Below are 20,473 nucleotides of genomic sequence, written 5' to 3' on the forward strand. Positions count from 1 at the left end.
CAGAAAAAGCCTTCGATCGGGTGCAGTGGGGCTATATGTTTCGGTTGCTTAACTTAATGGGGGGTTTGGGTTCTTTTTTTTTTTTTTATCAGGCCATCCAACTCCTTTACCATGACCCAGTTGCCTCGCTTTTGGTGAACTGGATGCCTTCCCCCCCCCCTTTTCAAGTGTTACGAGGTACACGTCAGGGATGTCTGCTGTCCCCCTTGCTGTTTTCACTCACCATGGAGCTTCTGTTACTGGCAATACAGGATTCACCAGTCATCCGAGGTGTGCACTTTCACTCTCGGGATCAGAGGGAGATTTTCAAATACGCCGCTTTTGTGGATGATGTTTTAGTTTTCCTCACTACCCCCACAACAATCTTTGCCAGCCCTTCTTGAACTGTTTATGGCCTTTGGCACTTTCTCCTGTTTGAGAATTAACTGGGACAAGTCAGAGGCATTGGCCTTTCCCACAGCTCTTAAAGAGCGCTGGAGTGGTCCCTTTCCCCTACAGTGGGCAAGAGACTCCATTAAATATCTTGGGATCCATTTGTCCACAGATTTGGCAGCAATCTATTCCCTCAATATCTCTGGTTTACTTACACTCACGAGTGACAAAATGTACAATTGGTGAGACCTCCTCTTGTCTCTTGGGGAGCGTATCAATCTGTTTAAATTGATCATTTTACCCAAGCAGTTGTTTGTGCTGCAGAATTTCCCACGCTCTCTTAAGCACAGCGACTTGGGGAATCTCGTGAAATGCTGCATGTTTTTCTTTGGAAGGGAAGGAAACCCAAATCCCGTTGTTGTGGTTAAAGTTCTCAGCTTCCTTGTTTAATGTAATGCCTTTTTAGCGCTGGTTTGTGTTTTAATGTAAACCGAATTGATTTGTAACTTGTTACAAGAATATCGGTATATAAGAACCCTAAAATAAATAAAATAAATAAATAAAGCTGAAATGGGGAGCTGGTGGGATGGGCATGCCGGACTTTATACGATATAATATCGCAGCCAACTTACATATAGTCCATGATTGGCTTTTGGGGGAATCTACTTTCGTGAACATCCTGATAGAAAACACCTTGGTGGCCCCGTTGGACCTCAAATTTGACCTTACGGGCCTCCGACAGGCTCTCCCGAGTGTGTTGATTCAAGACCCATTAATTGCGCCCCTTAGGAAGGATTGGAGGTTTATGACTCATCAGCTGGGAATCTCCCAATTTTGTGCTTATCTATTACCCATAATGGGTAGCCCTGATTTTTCACCGGGCTCTCACTCCCTTAGTTTCCGGGAATTTATTTTATTTATTTATTTATTTAAAATTTTTATATACCGGCATTCATGATACAATCACATCATGCCGGTTTACATAGAACAGGGGTGTACAAAGAACAAATGAGTAACCTATTAGTGAGGAGGAAGCAGTTACAAATAACAAGGTACTAGAACTGGGAGTAGAGAAGAAAGGGAGAGGATAACATTAGATAAAGATATTTACATTAAATTAACATTTTTACAATGGGAGGAATGGTGACTGAAGGGCATTACCCAGTTGGGTCATGTATTGGATGCCACAGGCACGATGGTTTCATTTGATGAGCTTAGGGGTCTCTATGGGCTAACCAGTGGTCACCTGTTTGGGTATTTGCAAGGTATTTCAAAGGTATTTGCAAGCGCGCCACTACATAAATTCTTTGCCACCCTCCTCTAAGTTGCCTTCCCATTTTCAGGCCCTAGACAGTTTTTTCCAGCTTGAACGCCAGCACGTGCCATCTTTATCTGTGTATTATCAGGGGTTGGTTTTAGGTCTCGCTAAGGCCACATATCTCACACATCAGTGGAACGCTGAGGACACGATGGGGTTTTCACAGTGCCTGTAGCTGTTTTTGCTGCGTGTATGAAGAATCTGACTAAGGTTACTGGCATATGTACTTTAGAGAAATGCAATTTAAATTCCTGAGGAGAGCATGTGTTTCCCCGCAAATAGCTTTCCATGCTAAATTGTCACAGACAGTGACATGTCCACGCTGCCATTTGTCCATCGGGACCTTGTCCCATGCTTTTTGGGCTTGCCCTAGCATTCAACTTTACTGGGGAAAGATTGTGGGTTATTTGCGGCGTCTTTTGGATATACATCTCCCAGTATCTCCGTATATGCTCTTATTTGATTGCATTCCCCGGCCACTTGTTCAGGGTATGGGCCCATGTCTGTTTCTTAAAAAAGCATGTGCGGTAGGGAAAAAGGTCATTTTGTTTCCCTGGCAGGACCTGACTCCCCCATCTTTTTGGACTTCGCGCATTAATCTCCATCGCATGATGCAAATGGACAATTTGGCTTCGAAAGCATGCCCACAGCCCCGTCGTCAGTTTCTACAAATCTGGGATGCCTATCTGCAGGTACTGCCTCATTGATCCAGAAGCTTGGTACTTAATGATTGACTGTGGATCGTGGATTGATGGTACTTCCTGCTCATGGATACTCTGCTGGATCGCTTGGAGGGTATACGGATGATGACAGGGGAGTGGGGGGCTCTTAGGGGTGGGTGGACTAGGGACAGGGGGAGGGAAACAACTGCATTGGGGGGGACTAGGGGACAGGGGATGGTGTTATACCCTGACATCTGTACACGCGACCGAGGATGTATAAGAAATGCTGCATATCAGGTCTATTTTCTGTCTACCAAGTTGTTTCTGTTTAATAAAAATGTTTTACACTAATAAAAACACATGTGGATGACCCAAGACGAAACAGCAGCACATATTAGAAATGCTGTTTTCCCATCACGAATCTAAAATACTTAAAGTGAATGGGGAAGATCTTGATGTGGGTGTACATGTCCTTCAGATCAAGGGAGCATAGCCAATCCCCCTTTATGCAGAAGGGTGTCAAGGTGCCCAGGGAAACCATCTTGTAGAAGAGGACCGGAAGGCTTATCTGCATACTGTTCCAAGCATGCATTGGGTAAGGACTCCAGGGGCCACAGCGAGCGATCCAGGCTTCGAACTCCACAGTCCCAGCTTCCAGAGGCCTTGCACCCTTTGCAGTAGAAGAGGACCTGAAGGCTTATCTGCATACTGTTCCCAGCATCCCCTGGGAGAGGACTCCAGAGGTCACAGCGAGCGATCCAGGCTTCAAACTCCACAGTCCCAGCTTCCAGAGGCCTTGGACCCTTTGCAGTAGAAGAGAACCAGAAGCAAGCACCATTAGGCACAAGAAACTCAAACCTCTCAATCCATTGAGAGAAGATCAACTTACTGGTGGTTGAAGAGGATTTGTAAGTATAGCTTTTGGAAATCTTAGGACTTAAAAACCTTTGGAGAGAGGTGAAATAGTGGGGTATATATTTTAGTTTGTTTGAGTCTGATATAATAAGCAAGCCAGAGGGAGTTAATTCTAGTGCCGGTCTTTCCCTCCAACTCACCCACCCCTAGCTCATCCTTTGATTTATAGCCAAAGACACTTTCACATTAAAAATCAATCAGGCTCTTATCTAAATCATACTATCACAACAACCTTTATTGAGAGTTTAATCATCCCCTTGTAGGTAAAAACACCTATAAATTTAAAGGACTCATTGTACACATTCCAACTCCCATAGCAACCTAAACATAACTAAGAACTCAACAAAATTAAGATGAAGGGGTGTTCCCAGATCCTAAACAGTAACTCCTTAAGTAAGTTGTGCACTGGGTCCACCAGGACCTCCTTAGGAAGCTCCACAAACTGAATGATCTCAAGAATTTTTGGCTTGGCATCCTCTTCAGTTAACAACTGAAAGGGTAAGGCTTCTGCCATCAACTGTATAAACCCCGCGAAGGTAAGTTTCTCAGGATGGGACCTCCGGAGAAGGGTCTGAAGGGAGACCACCGGAGGCATCTTTGGAGACCTCTATTGAGTCACCCCCAGGGGTAATAAGGCTCCTCAGCTTCCATGTCATGGACAAGGGTTGGGGCCCTGGGTGCTCAGCCTTTGTCCAGCGATGCAGGCACTGTTGACACTGGATTTGGGGCCACAGGCCTTGGTGACTGGGCCGGCCTAGGAGGAGCTTCCTCCTCGTAATAACCAGTGTCTGTGATAGACATGGTTTTCAGACACAGAGAACTTCACTTGAACATGAACTAGCCATGACAGGACAAAAGAAAAGAGACACTTAAACTAGATGGCAATAGCCATTGATGACCAGCGGGCATCCACTGCACCACTGCCCCGGGGCATCAACACAAATGGAAACTTACCAGTAAAACGTCGAAAACCCTAAGATGCTATAGGGAGAACAAAAAGGGACCCGGCGTCAATCTCTGTGAGAAGAACCATGAAAAAAGTTTTCCAAAGAGGCCAAAAATTAGGCCAAAACAATGAGGCTCACTAACTGCGATGCTGGAGCTCTGCAGGAAAAAAAAGATACTGAAGAGGTACCTCATATGGACAGATGGTATAGGGCATATTGGGCATGCTCAATGTCGCCAAGTCAAAGTTCTAGAATTTTTGACATAAGTTTTCCATGTCGGGGCTCCATCTGATGATGTCACCCATGAGTGAGGACAACCATCCTGCTTGCCCTCTGAGAATGCCCTTTTTTTTTTAAACTTGTATATATATATGCATGAATGTGAAAATATGATTTTCAAAAGCTTTTTTCCATGCTAAAAATTGGGTTTTACATGTGTAAAGTCAACTTACCCATGTAAATGGGCATTTAAAAATTGCTACATTACAGTGGCTTGTAAAAGTATTCGACCCCCTAAAAAGTCATCAGATGTGTGGATTACAAATGACACATACAGATTGTTCCAAACAGTATGTTTACTGCAAACCAATATGCTCTTACAGTAAGTTTTCAAATTCATAATTCAATATTTTTATGCATTCTTTTTTAAATAAAATTCAACACTGAAAATTGCTGCTTGCATAATTATTCTACCCCTCTGCTGTGGAAGTTCCAGGCTTACACAAATGAAAGATATTGCCCTCACTATTACAGTTGGCCTCTATCTGTGAATCATTAAACAAATTCAGCTTTTCTGGATAAAAGACCCTCTAATTCCAGTACCATTGGTCAGACTGTGAATATAAAGGAATGCTGTGAAAATCAAAGAGCATTCTAAGAAAATTAAAGAAAGTTATAGTCATGCACACATAGGAAAAGGCTACAAAATAATATCCAAGTGCTTAGATATCCCACTGAGCACAGTTAGATCAATTGTGAGGAGATGGAAGCTGCATCATACCATCCAGACACTGCCATCCCCCAAAACTAAGTATCAGAGCAAGGAAGGGACTTGAGGAAAGCCACAGAGAGGCAAACAATCACTTTGAAAGAGCTACAGAGTTCTGAGGCTGAGACTGGAGTGGAGGTGCACCAGTCAACCATATCATGAGCTCTAATTACAATTGACCTGCATGGGAGGGTGGCTAGAAAGAAGCCATTACTGAAGAAAAACCACATCAAAGCACGTCTGGAGTTTACGAGAAAGCATCAGAGTGACCCAACTAAAACATGGGATATGGTTTTGTGGTCAGATGCGGCAAAAATTGAGTTTTGGCCAAAATTCAAAACGATATCTGTGGTATAAACCTAACACTGTCCATTCCTTCGCAAACACCATCCCAACAGTAAGGTATGGGGATGACAGCATCATATTGTGGAGATGCTTTCCTCAGCAGGGACTGGGCATCTTTTTAAAATTGAAGAATGGATGGATGGTGCAACATACAGGAAGATACTGAAAAACAACCTGCTTCAGTCTTCTGAAAAACTAAAACTTGGGAGAAAGCAACACAGGAGTGGTTAAACAACAAAAAGATTGTTCTAAAATGGCCATGTTAAAGTGCAGATCTCAGTCCAATAGAGAACCTGTGGCACTATTTGAAAATTGCAGTCCATAAGTGTCATCCAACCAAACTGAACAACCTGGAGCAAATCTCCCAGGAACAATGGGCAAAAATCACTCCCAAAAAGTGTGCAAAGCTAGTGGAAACACCCTTCAGACTTAAAGCTGCTGTTGCAGCAAAAAGTGGTTCTACCAAATACTACTCTGAAGGGGTTGAATATTAATACGAGCAGCATTTTTTATTTTATTTTACAAAAAAACCCCAGAAAAATGATTGTGATTTTGAAAATTTACTTTACGAGCAAACTGGCTTGCAATCAACATACTGTCTGGAACAATCTGTGTGTCATTTGTAATCCATACAAATCTGCTATCTTTTTAGGAGATCGAGTACATTTGCAAGCCATTGTATATGCCATTGAACTGTCCATAAGTTATACACATGTAAGTATACTGTAAACGCATAAATAGCTTTTTTAAATTTACATAAAAGTTACACATATTAACGTGTAACTCCTTTTGACTTCATTTTTTACTTTTATGAAACATAGAATACCTAAGTAGATGGTACTTACACGCATATATGCTAATTTTTATGTGAAAAATGTTTTGAAAATTCACCCCCAACAGTGAATTTATATTGCATCTGATATTTTCATTTATTATTAATTTTTCTTTGCATATAATAATTGCTATTACATCATTGGTATTATTCTGGAACTCTTTTCCTGTAGAGCCATAAGTGGATTCTGACATTTTTAACTTTTAGAAAAGCAATCAAGATTATGCTGTTTAAGCAAACTTTTTATTAAATAAGAGCTAATTTTATTGACCTTTTTTGTGTGTTTACATTTTAAGATTGTACGATCGTGATCTGCACTGAACATTTGTTTTGGATTTTCTGGAAAATAAGAATTTTTAAGTAAAAATATTAACCTTTGATACCTAGTATCTTAATGTATCTTTTGTAATGGATATTCTTGCACTACTAGGTAACATAGAAACATAGAATATGATGGCAGAGAAAGACTATAAGGCCCATCCACATCTCCTGCTCAGCTTTATAGTCCCTTTCTCTCCTTCAAAAATCCTCTGTGTTTGTTCCATTTTTTTTTTTTTAATTCTGAGATTTTCATTGTCTGAACCACCTGAATAGGGAAGCTGTTTTATGTATACACCACCCTTTCTGTAAGAAATATTTCCTTAGATTGATCCCTTCCACCCTCATTTATTTCTTTTAAAATACTTAAATATCACGCCCTTCAAAGTTCAAGGCGGTTTACAATTAAAACATACATAAAATTAAAATGCAGCAAATGTAATAATAGCATAATATAAAACAAATATAGTTAAAATAGCAAAAGAAAATAAATACAAATTAATCTTTAAAAGGGAGAAAGAAGAGTGAGAGTTGAAACTGAGAAATAGAGAATGTGGAGAGGAAGTAAGAAAAACCATGACCAAAAGCCTCCCATCCATGGAAAGAGTCCTGTGCATTTTATTCCTTGGAAATATCATATTTCCCATTTCCCTTCTTTCTTCCAGGGTATATATGTTTAGATCTCTAAGTCTGTCCCCAAATACTTTATTGTGAAGACCACTGACCATTTTAGTAGCTACACTCTTTCAGATTATGTCCAAAACTGTACACACTACTCCAAAAGACGTCTCGCCAGGGGCAATGTCACCTCCTTATTCCCGCTGGCTATTCCTCTCCCTATGACTCCAAACATTCTTCTGGGTTTTGCAGTCACCTCATCTATCTATTTGGTCATCTTCAGACAATCGTATATAACCCCCTTCAGATCCTGCTCTTGTTTTTTGCACAGAACTTTACTCCCCATACTATACTGTTCCCTTGGGATTTTGCAACCCAAATACATGATCCTGCATTTTTTAGCATTAACTCTTAGATGCTTAACTCTAGATCATAGCTCAAGCTTCACTAGATCCCTCCTACTTTCCCACACCTTCCTGTTGCACATTTTGGATAATGTACAAAATGGCGATCCTTTCCCAATAGAACTTCCACAATATTGTTTACAAAATATTGAACAGAACTGGACTGAAGACATATCCCAAGAACCATTTGTAAATATTCCTCAGAGTGAATTGTTTATCACTATCCTTTTTTCTATCCCTTTCAACCTGTTTCTAACCCAGTCACTTAGTTTAGGGCCCATACCAAGGGCACTCAGTTTATTTACAAGTGACCTATTGGGAACTGCGTTAAATGTCTTGCTGAAATCTAAGTATACTATATCTAGCACTCCCCCCTGCTATAACTCTCTGTTCACTCACTCTGAGAAGTTGAGTAAACTCATCTGGATAAGACCTGCTTCTGATAAAACTATTCTGCCTCGGCTCATGTAATCCATTAGATTTCAGAAACTGTACTATCCTCTATTTTAGCAAGGATTCCATTAATTCCCTCACCACCGAGGTTACACTAACTGGCCTGGCAAGAGGCATGGACATTGTTAAAAAAATGCCATTCTAGAAGTACAGTCCAGATGTATTCCACACATTAAGAAAGGTGGAAGGAAGGCAAAACAATTACCGGCATGGTTAAAAGATCAGATGAAAGAGGTATTTTAGCCAAAAGACTTTCATTCAAAAATTCAAAAATTGGAAGAAGGAACCAACAGAAGAAAATAGGATAAAGCATAAGCATTAGCAAGTTAAATCTAAGACATTGATAAGACAGGCTAAGAGAGAATTTGAAAAGAAGTTGGCCATAGAGGCAAAAACTCACAGTAAAAACTTTTTAAAATATATCTGAAGCAGAAAGCCTGCAAGTGAGTCAGTTGGATTGTAAGATGATCGAGGGGGTAGGGCACTTAGAAAATGTAAGGTCATCACGGAAAGATTAAATGATTTCTTTGCTTCAGTGTTTACTGAAGACGATGTTGGGGAGATACCCATTCCAGAGACGTTTTTCATGGATAATGATTCAGATGAAATGAACCAAATCACGGTGAACCCAGAAGATGTGGTAGGCCTGACTGACAAATTGAAGAGTAGTAAATCACCCGGACTGGATGGTATACACCCCAGAGTTCTGAAGGAACTCAAAAATTAAATTTCAGATCTATTAGTTAAAATTTGTAACCTATCATTAAAATCATCCATTGTACCTGAAGACTGGAGGGTGAATAATGTAACCCCAGTATTTAAAAAGGGCTCCAGGGGCGATCCAGAAAACTACAGACCAGTTAGCCTGACTTCAGAGCCAGGTAAAATAGTGGAAAGTGTTCTAAAGATCAAAATCACAGAACATATAGAAAGAAATGGTTTAATGGAACAAAGTCAGCATGGCTTTACCCAAGGCAAGCCTTGCCTCACAAATCTGCTTTTTTGAAGGGGATAATAAACATGTAGATATAGGTGAACTGGTAGATGTAGTGTATTTGGATTTTCAGAAGGTATTTGACAAAGTCCCTCATGAGAGGGTTTTAAGAAAAGTAAAAGGCCATGGGATAAACGGTGATGTCCTTTTCATGGATTACAAACTAGTTAAAAGACAGGAAACAGACAGTAGGATTAAATGGACAATTTTCTCAGTTGAAAAGCATATACAGTGGAGTGCCTCAAGCATCAGTACTAGGACTTGTGCTTTTCAATATATTTATAAATGATCTGGAAAGGAATATGAAGAGTGAGGTAATCAAATTTGCAGATGATACAAAATTATTCAGAGTAGTTAAATCACAAGCGACTGTGATACATTGCAGGAGGAACTTGTGAGACTGGAAAATTGGGCATCCAAATGGCAGATGAAATTTAATGTGGACAAGTGCAAGGTGATGCATTTAGGGAAAAATAACCCATGCTATAGTTACACGATGTTAGTTTCCATATTAGGAGCTACCGCCTAGGAAAGAGATCTAGGCATCATAGTGGATTATACTTTGAAATTGTCGGTTCAGTGTGCTGTGGCAGTCAAAAAGGCAAACAGAATGTTAGGAATCATTAGTAAGGGAATGGTGAATAAAACGGAGGATGTCATAATGCCTCTGTATTGCTCCATGGTGAGACTGCACCTTGAATACTGTGTACAATTCTGGTTGCCGCATCCCAAGAAAGATATAGTTGCAATGGAGAAGGTACAGAGTAGGGCGACCAAAATGATAAAGGGGATGGAACTGCTTCCCTATGAGGAAAGACTAAAGAGGTTAGAGCTGTTCAACTTGGAGAAAAGACGGCTGAGGGGACATTTGATAGAGGTCTTTAAAATCATGAGAGATCTAGAATGGGTAGATGTGAATCGGTTATTTACTCTTTCATATAACAGAAAGACTAGGGGGCACTCCATGAATTAGCATGTAGCACATTTAAAACTAATCGGAGAAAATTCTTTTTCACTCAACGCATAATTAAACTCTGGAATTTGTTGCCAGGGGATGTGGTTAGTTTAGTTAGTGTAGCTGGGCTTAAAAAAGGGTTGGATAAGTTCTTGGAGGAGAAGTCCATCACCTGCTATTAATCAAGTTGACTTAGAAAATAGTCACTGCTATTATTAGCATCAGTAGCGTGGGATATACTTAGCTTTTGGGTACTTGCCAGTTACTTGTAGCCTGGATTGGCCACTGTTCGTAATAGGATGCTGAGCTTGATGGAACCTTGGTCTGACCCAGTATGGTAATTTCTTATTCTTTGTTCTCACTCATTACCTGTCACCCGCATAAAGGCTCACCGTCACCATGCTCATCCCTTCTTTTTCAGCACTCACTATTACTCCTTCCCCCTTATCAAGGCTCATCCCCATTCTCTTTCTCCTTTCAATCATCACTCTCTCCTTTACAAAAATCTCTTAATCAACCTGATGATCAGAGCTGGTAAGAGGAGGAGAGTGGGTATGCCTTAACCCATCTATTCCTCATTCTTCTCCTCTGCAGCCAATAGTGGCAACTGCAGCAACCACTGGGGGGGGGGGGGGGGGGGGGTAGGGGGGAGAAGAAAGAGATGATGGCAGTGATGATCATCAGAGGGGGCAAAGCAGGTCTAGGCTGATGATTATTATTATTTATGGTTTAGGCCCACAGAATTTATGGCCTTAGCAGTTGACAGTGATTGCTGTAAAGGTGAAGGGGAGCAAACCCAAAACACTTCTAGATAGAGTTGCAGAAATCCATTGCTTACTCTTAGGATAAGCAGCTTGGAATCTATATATCCCTTGGGATCCTGCCAGGTACTTGTGACCTGGCTTGGCCACTGTTGGAAACAGGATACTGGGCTTGATGGACCTTTGGTCTGACCCAGTATGGCAAGTCTTATGCTCTTATGTACATTGGAAATCTATTATGAAACTGTGACCTGCACTTCAACCAAAATAAAAAAGCATTTATTTCATGTTTTTTTGGGAAGAGAGAGCTGGGAAAGAAAAGATATACTGGTATTGAGGGAAGTATATGGTATGCCTGGGTTATGTCCAGTCTCTTTCTTCAGATTATGAGAATTAAGAACAGACCCAATTTACTGAAGGTTCTGGATTTCTTTCAAACAGAACAAAAACATTTGTTATAGCAAATAGAACATTCTAAACAGGACTTATGTCTAATTATTGAGTGGACAAGCAATTTGTGGAAATTCTACCAGAAGTGGTATACATCTCATCCTATTTAAAGAACATACTTTCTGACTACAGAGGAGGGTAGTCTATCTTACTTTAAATCACCAACTGTAGCTTGAGAGGTTGCCAGGCAATTAAATTAATGGAAAATCCTTAGTCCTTCATGGCTTAAAAATAAAGTACTGTGAGGTATTTACAGTGAAGTCAGCTGCTCCCTTACTTACACAGTTCAAAAGGGGCATCATCTGTCAAGTATAATGTAACTGAAAACTTAAATATTTTTTTTTGCTACATCTTGATTCTTATTACTGGTAGCTGTAATATGTTTTTTTTTCTGCAGCCTTTCCCACTGTAAAATCCTAAAAATATATTTAAATTACAATGATACTTAAGTACTTCTACTATTAGTCATTCATATAGTGCTACCAGATGTGCACTGCACTGTAAAAGGCATTCCTTTCTCTATGGTGCATACAATCTAGTCAAGACACATAGACAAAACAAATAGGAGGCTTTGGATAAAATCAGCAAGGGCATGAATAAGACGATCCAGAACCAGGTGGGTAATTAGCAGGAATTAACTGAGGAAAGAGACTACTTTAAGTGAGTACAGCTGCAGGAAATCAGTTCTCTGCCTTCAGGAAATGGGATGTTTTATAAAGTCAGAGAAAATTAACATTTCCAAGCGCTCTTCTTTAACAAATATGCAAGAAAGTGCACACAAACAGATAAGAGTTAAAAAATCACTTCCTTAAGCTCCAATAACAGAGAAATAGCCATTGAGATGTTAGTCTTATAGGGGAGTAATTTTCAAAGGCACTTACATGTATAAACCTCATTTTATGCACATAAGTGGCTCTTTGAAAAAAGTCCCAGTGGGTATGCATATAAAACTTGATTATGTGCATACTTTTGCTTGCATACTAAAGCATTCAAGGAGGGAAGAGTTGGGGCAGAATCGGGATTTACACACATTTTTGAGTTTCAAAAGCATGCGAATAAATTTGCATGCACAAAGTTACATCTGGTAGTAGGAAAAAAACTAGAGATACAGACATGACTCTTATGAGAATTCATGTTTGGCTTGCACAGCTCTTTGTATCCTGAAAATGAAATGTAAACATAGCCTTTATGCCATACATCAAATGTTATCATTTTACTGGATTATTTGATAAAGTAGTTAATGATATGTTAAAAAAAAAACAACCTGCCGAAAGGAATATTATATTACTCCTACGGAAAGTCATTTTCAAAGGCATGTCTGCAGGTAAAACAGTGCTTTGCCAGAGAAAATGGCTTGTTATAAAAGTGCCCTCCCGATATACAATTACACATATGCACGTATGTCCTATATGCACTTAGGTTCACATGGACTGCGAGGAGGCATTCCCACAGGCTGAGTTAGGAAGGGTTCTGGACATGCATATGTTTGAATTTTCAAAAATATCCGTGTAAAATTCCTTGAATAATTCTGCGCACATTTTTGCAGGTGTAAATGTGTGCGGGAAGTTTTGGCGTGATAATTTTGCAAAGCAAAAAAGTACATGCAAGTTCAGTTTGAAAATTGGTGCACCTTATGAGCTTTTCTGCAAATTTTGTTTTGTTACAAAATGACCCACAAAGACTTGGAGAAAATACTCAACTACCAACCACAAGGCACAGCAATGATCATCAATAGGTTGCAGATAGCCACTAATTTAAAAGAAAGTGCATGTAACATTTTAGCGGATACATTTTAGTGCATGACCTAACTGCACAATTTAAGAAGACGATTTTCAATACCATTTACATAAGTATATAATTCACACACAAAATTAGCTCCCTAAATTGCGGTCCTTCAACTCAACTAAAAGAATGTGCATTCTTCCACAATGTACACACTTTTATCCCCATTTAAAGAAGGCATTCCTAGGGACAAATTTAGGATGGGTGAGGAAAACAATGAGGCCCCTATTCAGCCACTGGCTGGCAAAGTTAGCTGAATAAATTTATCGGCTAACTTTGCAGGGTTATTCAGCAATGCAGGCGCACTGCTGAATATTCCTAGCTATCTTAAAATAAGCTAGATAAGTTTATTTAGCTAACAACAGAACAGCTCTTCATTTGTAATAAAGTTATCTGGCTATGTTAGCCAGACAGCACTGAAAATTGGCTCTCTGGCTAACTTAGCCAGATAGCCAACCAACTCTGCCCAAGAACGCCCCCACTCCACCCCCAAGTTATCTGAATAACTTTTTAGATGGATTAAAAGTTATCTGGCTAACTCAAGGCTGGTCAGTGCAGTGGGATTCTTGTCCATTAAAAACAGTGCTTGCACGAAAAGCAGCTACAAGTGAGTGCAGCAAGTTTCAAAGTGAAATTATGTGCAAACGTTCCCTTTGAAAATTAATGCAAAATCAGTGGGTAAAAAGATGAATAAAATGGGAATTAAAACCCTTAGAACTACTTACCCGTTAGTGTATTAAAGGAAACCACCACACTTCCCTCCAGCTCTGCTGGGGAATCGTTCCCCTTTAGAAACACAGACAGAGTTACTGCTTTAGATATTCCTGGTTCTAAAAACAAACAAAAAAACCCCAGCAGATAAGATCATTAGCTTTTATGAAACAAAATGTTATTGCATTTAATATTTAAGTACACACATTTTGGCACACACACTGAGGAATACTGCAAAAGGTTGTATGTAATATGTACAGATATAAGTAGTATTTTGCAAAAGCCTAAAGTACATGCATACTAACAGTGTCACGTTACACTCCAGGGCAGAGTTCAGAAGTATATGCATGTTGCCATTTTGTAAGCAGTATTCGCTCATACGTTTACGAACTTGTGCATACAATTTTAAATGTGCTAATTGATTTGCGCAATTGAAATCAGCCTTGTTTTTTGTTTTCACTGTTTGGGTGGGAGATCTGGGTTAAGTGGTGGGAGAGTCAAGGTGAAGCACTGGAGGATCTCTAGGTGAACTGGTGGAGATCTGGGATAGCTGGTGGAGGTCAGGATAAACTGGTGATTCCAAGCTCACGGACCAATATTTTCATAAGCAGAGAATGCACACATTTTCTAAAATACCTGTTTCCATGTATAAGTGACTGTTATTATATATATATATGTTACAAATATTATACAAATAAAATCTGCACGTGAACTTATGAAATAGGTAGGGAAATTATACATTTGCCTATATTAAAGGCATGTGCATAGTGAACTATATGTGCTTATTCTCAGGGTCAAATTAAACTGCCATACAGTAGCCACACTTTGCACAGATATTTAATTTAAAAAAAAAGGTCTAAACATAACATATAGTATGTTCCCTGACCTCCAAACTGCAGGAGAACAACCAAGATAGTAAAAACTGTGATTTTCCTTACTGGGCAACAAAGGAAGAGATCCAAAATAGTTCAATATAGTACAGCACAGCCCTGTTAAATCCAGTCATTCAGCACTTGAGAGAAGTGTGCCAGCTGAATCTCTCGGCCAGCTAGAACTTAAAACAGGTGGGTGAACAGGGTGTGTCTACCTTATACCACAATAGCCAGGAAAGTAACAAGGCTGCTGTTTCCCCAATTCTCCACAGGTAGAATAGCTGTCTCTGACGAGCTCCAGCCCACCACCTTCAGGCTCAGCGGTTGAAAACCCCAACTGTCCTCAAAGTAATTTTGGGGAAGACTATGCATTACCCCTATGCTTGGGGTGGGGATTGCCACATGAGAATTATATTTACTAATTTGGTTTATCTTTAGGTTCATAGCCTGAGTGGGGGAAGAGAAAGGGTCCCAATCACCCCAATTCTGTGCCCTTCCCAAATAATCTCTCACTTGTGGCACCACAGACCAATTAAACTCTGGAATTTGTTGCCAGAGGATGTGGTTAGTGCAGTTAGTGTAGCTGTGTTTAAAAAAGGATTGGATAAGTTCTTGGAGGAGAAGTCCATTACCTGCTATTAAGTTCACTTAGAGAATAGCCATTGCCATTAGCAATGGTTACATGGAATAGACTTAGTTTTTGCGTACTTGCCAGGTTCTTATGGCCTGGATTGGCCACCGTTGGAAACAGGATGCTGGGCTTGATGGACCCTTGGTCGGACCCAGTATGGCATTTTCTTATGTTCTTATAAAGCCATTGCACCTCAAATTAACCTCTTACCAGTATTGTGTAAGTAGACAGTAAATCCAACCAGAACATTAAATGGGAAAAGTACAGTAGTGAAGTATAATATAAACTTGCAGTTTTCTTATTTTAGATCAAGCAATGCAAAAATAACACTGGTATGGCCTGTTAACCAGGAAAACCAACTTACTCATGTGGATAGTAAAATAAAAATAGGGAATGCTAATAAAGAAAGGTTGGGGGGGGGGGGGAAGCAGTGAAGTACACAACTTTCAAAAACAGTCTTTACCCCAAAGGACTAAAAAAAACAAAAACGGGGGGGGGGGGGGGGGGGATAGATCCACCCCAATGTCACCAATTTGTAAAGGGTGCAGCTTGTCCCAAACATAAAATTGTGTAGATAAAAAAAACAAGAAAGAAAATGAAGTCCCTCTTGATGTGGAGCTGGCTAATGACAAACCAAATAGAAAAACAGAAACATAGAAGTGACAGCAGAAAAGGACCTAATGGCCCATCCAGTCTGCCCAGCAAGCTCCCATAGTTACCAGTTTCCCATACTTATCAGTTACTCAGTCCGCCAAGGTCAGGGCTCTTGTTGGTTATTGTTTGAGTAAAATTTCCTCCTCCCCGCCCCCCCGCCATTGAAGCAGTGAGCAATGATGGAGTTGCATCACAGTATGAAGTCTTATTTGTTAAGGGTAGAATCCGCCATGCCAGCAAGTTACCCCTAAGCCTCTTACTTTATTCCCTTTCCCCTTGCCTTTAGGGATCAACAGTGTTTATTCCATGCCCTTTCGACATCTTGCAGATTTTGCCTTCACCACCTCCTCTGCCAAGGCATTCCAGGTGTCCACCACCCTCTCTGTGAATAAATATTTCCTGACATTGATTCTGTTGGAAACAGGATACTGGGCTTGATGGACCCTTGGTCTGACCCAGCATGGCAATTTATTATGTTCTTAGGTCCTTCAACCTCTCCTGATATGTCATTTGATGGAGACCTCCCACCTTTTTGGTCGCCCTTCTTTGGACCGCCTCCAACCTGTGTCTGACCCTTTTGAGATACAGTCTCCAGAGCTGAACACAGTACTCCAGGTGAGGCCTCACCAAGGACCTGTACAAGGGGATTATCACTTCCTTTTTCTTACTAGATATTCCTTTCTCTATGCAGCCCAGCATTCTTCTAGCTTTAGCTATCACCTTGTCACACTGCTTCGCTATCTTTAGATCACAAGACACATTCACCCCAAGGTCTCTCTCCTGTTCCGTGCACAGCAGCGCTTCACACACACACCCCCCCCCCCCCCTCCCATATCGTATACAGTTCCTTCGGATTACCATATCCCAGATGCATGACTCTACATATCTACACTTCTTAGCATTAAATCCCAGTTGTCATATTTTCGACCAAGCTTCCTTAAATCACGCCTTATTCTCTCCACTCCTTCCAGCATGTCCACTCTCTGCAGATCTTCGTATCATCTGCAAATAGACAAACCTTACCTGCTATCCCTTCCGCAATGTTGCTCACAAAGAAGTTGAACAGAACCGGTCCCAACACTGATCCCTGTGGCACTCCACTTAACACCATTCTCTCTTCAGAGTAGATTCCATTTACCATCACACTCTGTCTTCTGTCAACCAGTTTGTAATCCACGCCACCACCTTGGCGCTCACTCCCAAGCTTCTCATTTTGTTCATGAGTCTTCTATGCGGGACTGTGTCAAAGACTTTACTTAAATCCAAGTAGATCACATCGAGCACTCTTCCCCGATCCAATTCTCTAGTCACCCAATCAGATATGTCTGATAGGACCTTCCCCTGGTGAATCCATGCTGTTGCGGATCGAGCAAGCCACCAGATTGTAGGTAGTTCACTATCCTTTCTTTCAGAAAAGTCTCCATTAATTTTCCCACCACCAAGGTCAGGCTAACCAGTCTAGTTTCCAGCCTCCTCTCTGTTCCCACTCTTGTGAAGCGGGATCACCACTGCTCTTCTCCAGTCACTTGGCACCACTCCCTTTTCCATGGATCTATTGAACAGGTCACATACATCTCTGATTTCCCTCAGTATCCCTTGGCTGAATCTCATCTGACCCCCTGGCTTTGTCCACTTTCAGTTTTCCTAGCTCTTCCCATATATTCTCTTCCGTAAACAGGGCATCAACAAATCCACCCCCATCCACAGCCTTGTTAACCCACAACGGTCTTTCTCCAGGATCTTCCTTAGTGAACACTGAACTGAAGTATTTGTTTAATATTTCCACTTTTTATTTGTCTCCTTCCACATATTGATCCTTTACACCTTTCAATTTCACTATACTACTTTGGACCTTTCTCCTTTCTCTGATGTATCTGAAATAAATTTTGTCACCTCTTTGCCAATCCTTTCTTATGTCAGGCTTTTTGCTTTCCTGATAACTTTCTTCGTCTCTTTCAGTTTAACCAGATATTCTTCCCTGTGTTCTTCTTTTTGGGATCCTTTATATTTCTCGAATGCTGTTCTTTTTATTTTATCAGCCACCTCCTTTGAGAACTAGATGGGTTTCCTATTTCTCTTGCTTTTGTTTACTTTTCTAACAAAGATTAGTTGCCTTTGTAATTGCTCCTTTTAGTTTAACCCACAGTTGTTCCACCTCTCCCATTTTCACCCAGTCTTCGAGTTCCATCTCCAGGAATTTTCCCATTTCAGCAAAGTCTGTATTTTTGAAGTTCAAAACTCATGTCTTCGAGTGACTGTTTGATGATCACTGGTGTTAAGGTGGACTCCCACATTTGAGATGTTATCTCCATTTGTGAGCACTAAGTCAAGAATAGCACCCTCCCTCATGGGTTCCATTACCATTTGTTTGAACAGAGCCCCTTCCAGGACATCCACTATCTCTCTACTTCTGTTAGATCCCACAGAAGGGATCCTCAGTCTGTGTCAGGCAGATTAAAATCTCCAACAATCAGCATATCTCCCTTCCTTCCCACCTTTTGGATGTCTTCAATCAGCTCTCTGTCTAGTTCTTCAGTTTGAGTTGGAGGCCTGTAAACCACTCCAGTAAAAGTGAATGCGCCATCCTCTTTTTTTTTTAGGACAGCCCATAAGGCTTCATATCTACCACCTATTTCTTGCAGTTCAGTTGCCTGGATATTGTTTTTGACATAAAGATCTACTCTTCCCCCTTTTCTGTTCTCTCTGTCCTTCCTTAACAAGTTATAGCCCGGTAAGGCCGCATCCCAATCATGAGATTCCATGAACCATGTCTCTGTAATAGTAACAATGTCCGCCTCCACCATTAGGACTTACAGGTCTGGGATTTTCACACCCAGACTACGAGCATTTGTGCTCATAGCTCTCCAGTTTCTCTCGTTCTGTTTACTGCTTTTCTTGGACTTGTTTTTTGCTTATTCAGCTGACTTTTCTTATCCCCTTTACCCTTTTCCCTTTTTTTTTTTTGTTTTTGTTGTTGTTGGGGGGGGTGATGTTCCAATGTCCTCCTGCCACCCCCGTCATTTAGTTTAAATATCTTATGGCATAGGATTTTAATTTATCCCTTAGTATCCTTTTTCCTCCCTCAGACAGATGTAAGCCATTTTTCACATAGAGTCCTTTTCTGTTCCATAAATTGCCCAAGCCTCCAATATATCCAAAACTTTGTTCCTTGCACCAAGTTTTGAATTTATGTATATGACTTAGTCTCTCTTTCCCCTTTCATGAACAATTAAGACTTCTACAAAGGCAATAGTCTTTACTGTTAGGATTCATGGACCCTTGGCCCAAGGTGGAGGTTGATACTACCTGAGGGGTGGAGCCCCACAGGTCCTCATGGGAGGCGAGGTCAGCTGCAGCAGGGGACACTACCGTAGTTCAGTAGAGTAAGAATGTCCTGCGTCACTGCCACGTGATCGCAGGTACCAGCACTGGAATGTACTGTGAGGTGTCCCGGGGAGTGGGGCGAAGAGGCACCGTTCAGAGGAGTCACAGTACTTAGGCAGGACTAAAGAGACAGTTGTACCAGAACAGGAACCTCCAAGACTGAGGAGCACTGGGCAGGCCCTGAGGAGCGGGGAGCGCAAGACAGGAACTTCTGGAGGAGTGGTGCAGAGACTGTCCCGAGGGGTGGGACTGCATAGCAACAGAGTCACTGGTGTGATGATGTAGGGGCTGCCCCGAGGAGCGGGGAAGAGCAGAGTCAAGTCTCTGATATAGTGACAAAGGCTGCCCTGAGAAGCGGGGAAGCATAGAGTCAAAAGTCTCCGGTGTGGTAAGGTATCAACTGCCCTGAAGAGTGGGGAAGCATAGAGATGGATCTCTTATGAGCAGTGCTTAGGACAACCCCGAGGAGAGGAGAAGCAATCAGGCAGGACCTCTGGAGAGGAGCGCAGGGGCTACCCCGAGGAGCGGGGAAGCCTGGAGACCAGGTCTCCCAAAGGAAGCGCAAGCAGACCCCCGTGGAGCGGGTACCCGAATTAGAGTCCAAATCAGCAATAGGAGATCCAAGATAGGATCCACGGGTCCGGAGAGACGGGAACAAGCACCGTAGGCGAAGGAACTCATTGCCAAGTCGGTTAGCGTAGGCCAAGGGAGGTGCTTATAAATCCCAACTTTGTGATGTCATCAGTCGGGGACGCCCCTGAGGTTCCTGCCATTGGGCCTTTAAAGGGAGGCCCGGTGGCGAATGCGTGCACCTAGGAAGGCCTGGAATCGGCGTGTGGGTCGGCGGCATCACAGCCGCCACGAGGAGTCTCGAGAACCCAGAAGTATGAGGCAGTAGTGGCTAGCCCCAGCCACGAGTTCACCTGGAGAAGAGAGCAGGGCAATACATGATGGGACTGAGCCGGTCGCGTCAGCCTGCGGCCAAACGTCCTAACGGTACCCCCTTCTTAAGGCGCGTTCCCCCCCCCCCCCCCGGGGTTTGGGTTTTCGAGGATGTGTGGCATGGAACTGCTTGATGGGACCCTTATCAAGGATATTGGTGGCAGG

The 20,473-nt window shown here is 41.6% G+C and overlaps 1 protein-coding gene across 2 annotated transcripts in view; it reads right to left on the reverse strand.

Annotated features, from left to right (window-relative positions):
- Positions 1–20,473, reverse strand: part of BBS9 (Bardet-Biedl syndrome 9) — a 1,052,120-nt gene that overhangs the window by 562,163 nt on the left and 469,484 nt on the right. For both annotated transcript variants that reach the window (XM_029589776.1, XM_029589777.1), the window contains one exon: positions 13,840–13,944. In XM_029589776.1, the coding sequence (XP_029445636.1) occupies positions 13,840–13,944 (105 nt within the window). The remainder of the gene's footprint in view (positions 1–13,839; positions 13,945–20,473) is intronic.

Source organism: Rhinatrema bivittatum, chromosome 2 (genome assembly GCF_901001135.1).
Source record: "Rhinatrema bivittatum chromosome 2, aRhiBiv1.1, whole genome shotgun sequence".
NCBI classification, from domain to species: Eukaryota; Metazoa; Chordata; class Amphibia; order Gymnophiona; family Rhinatrematidae; genus Rhinatrema; species Rhinatrema bivittatum.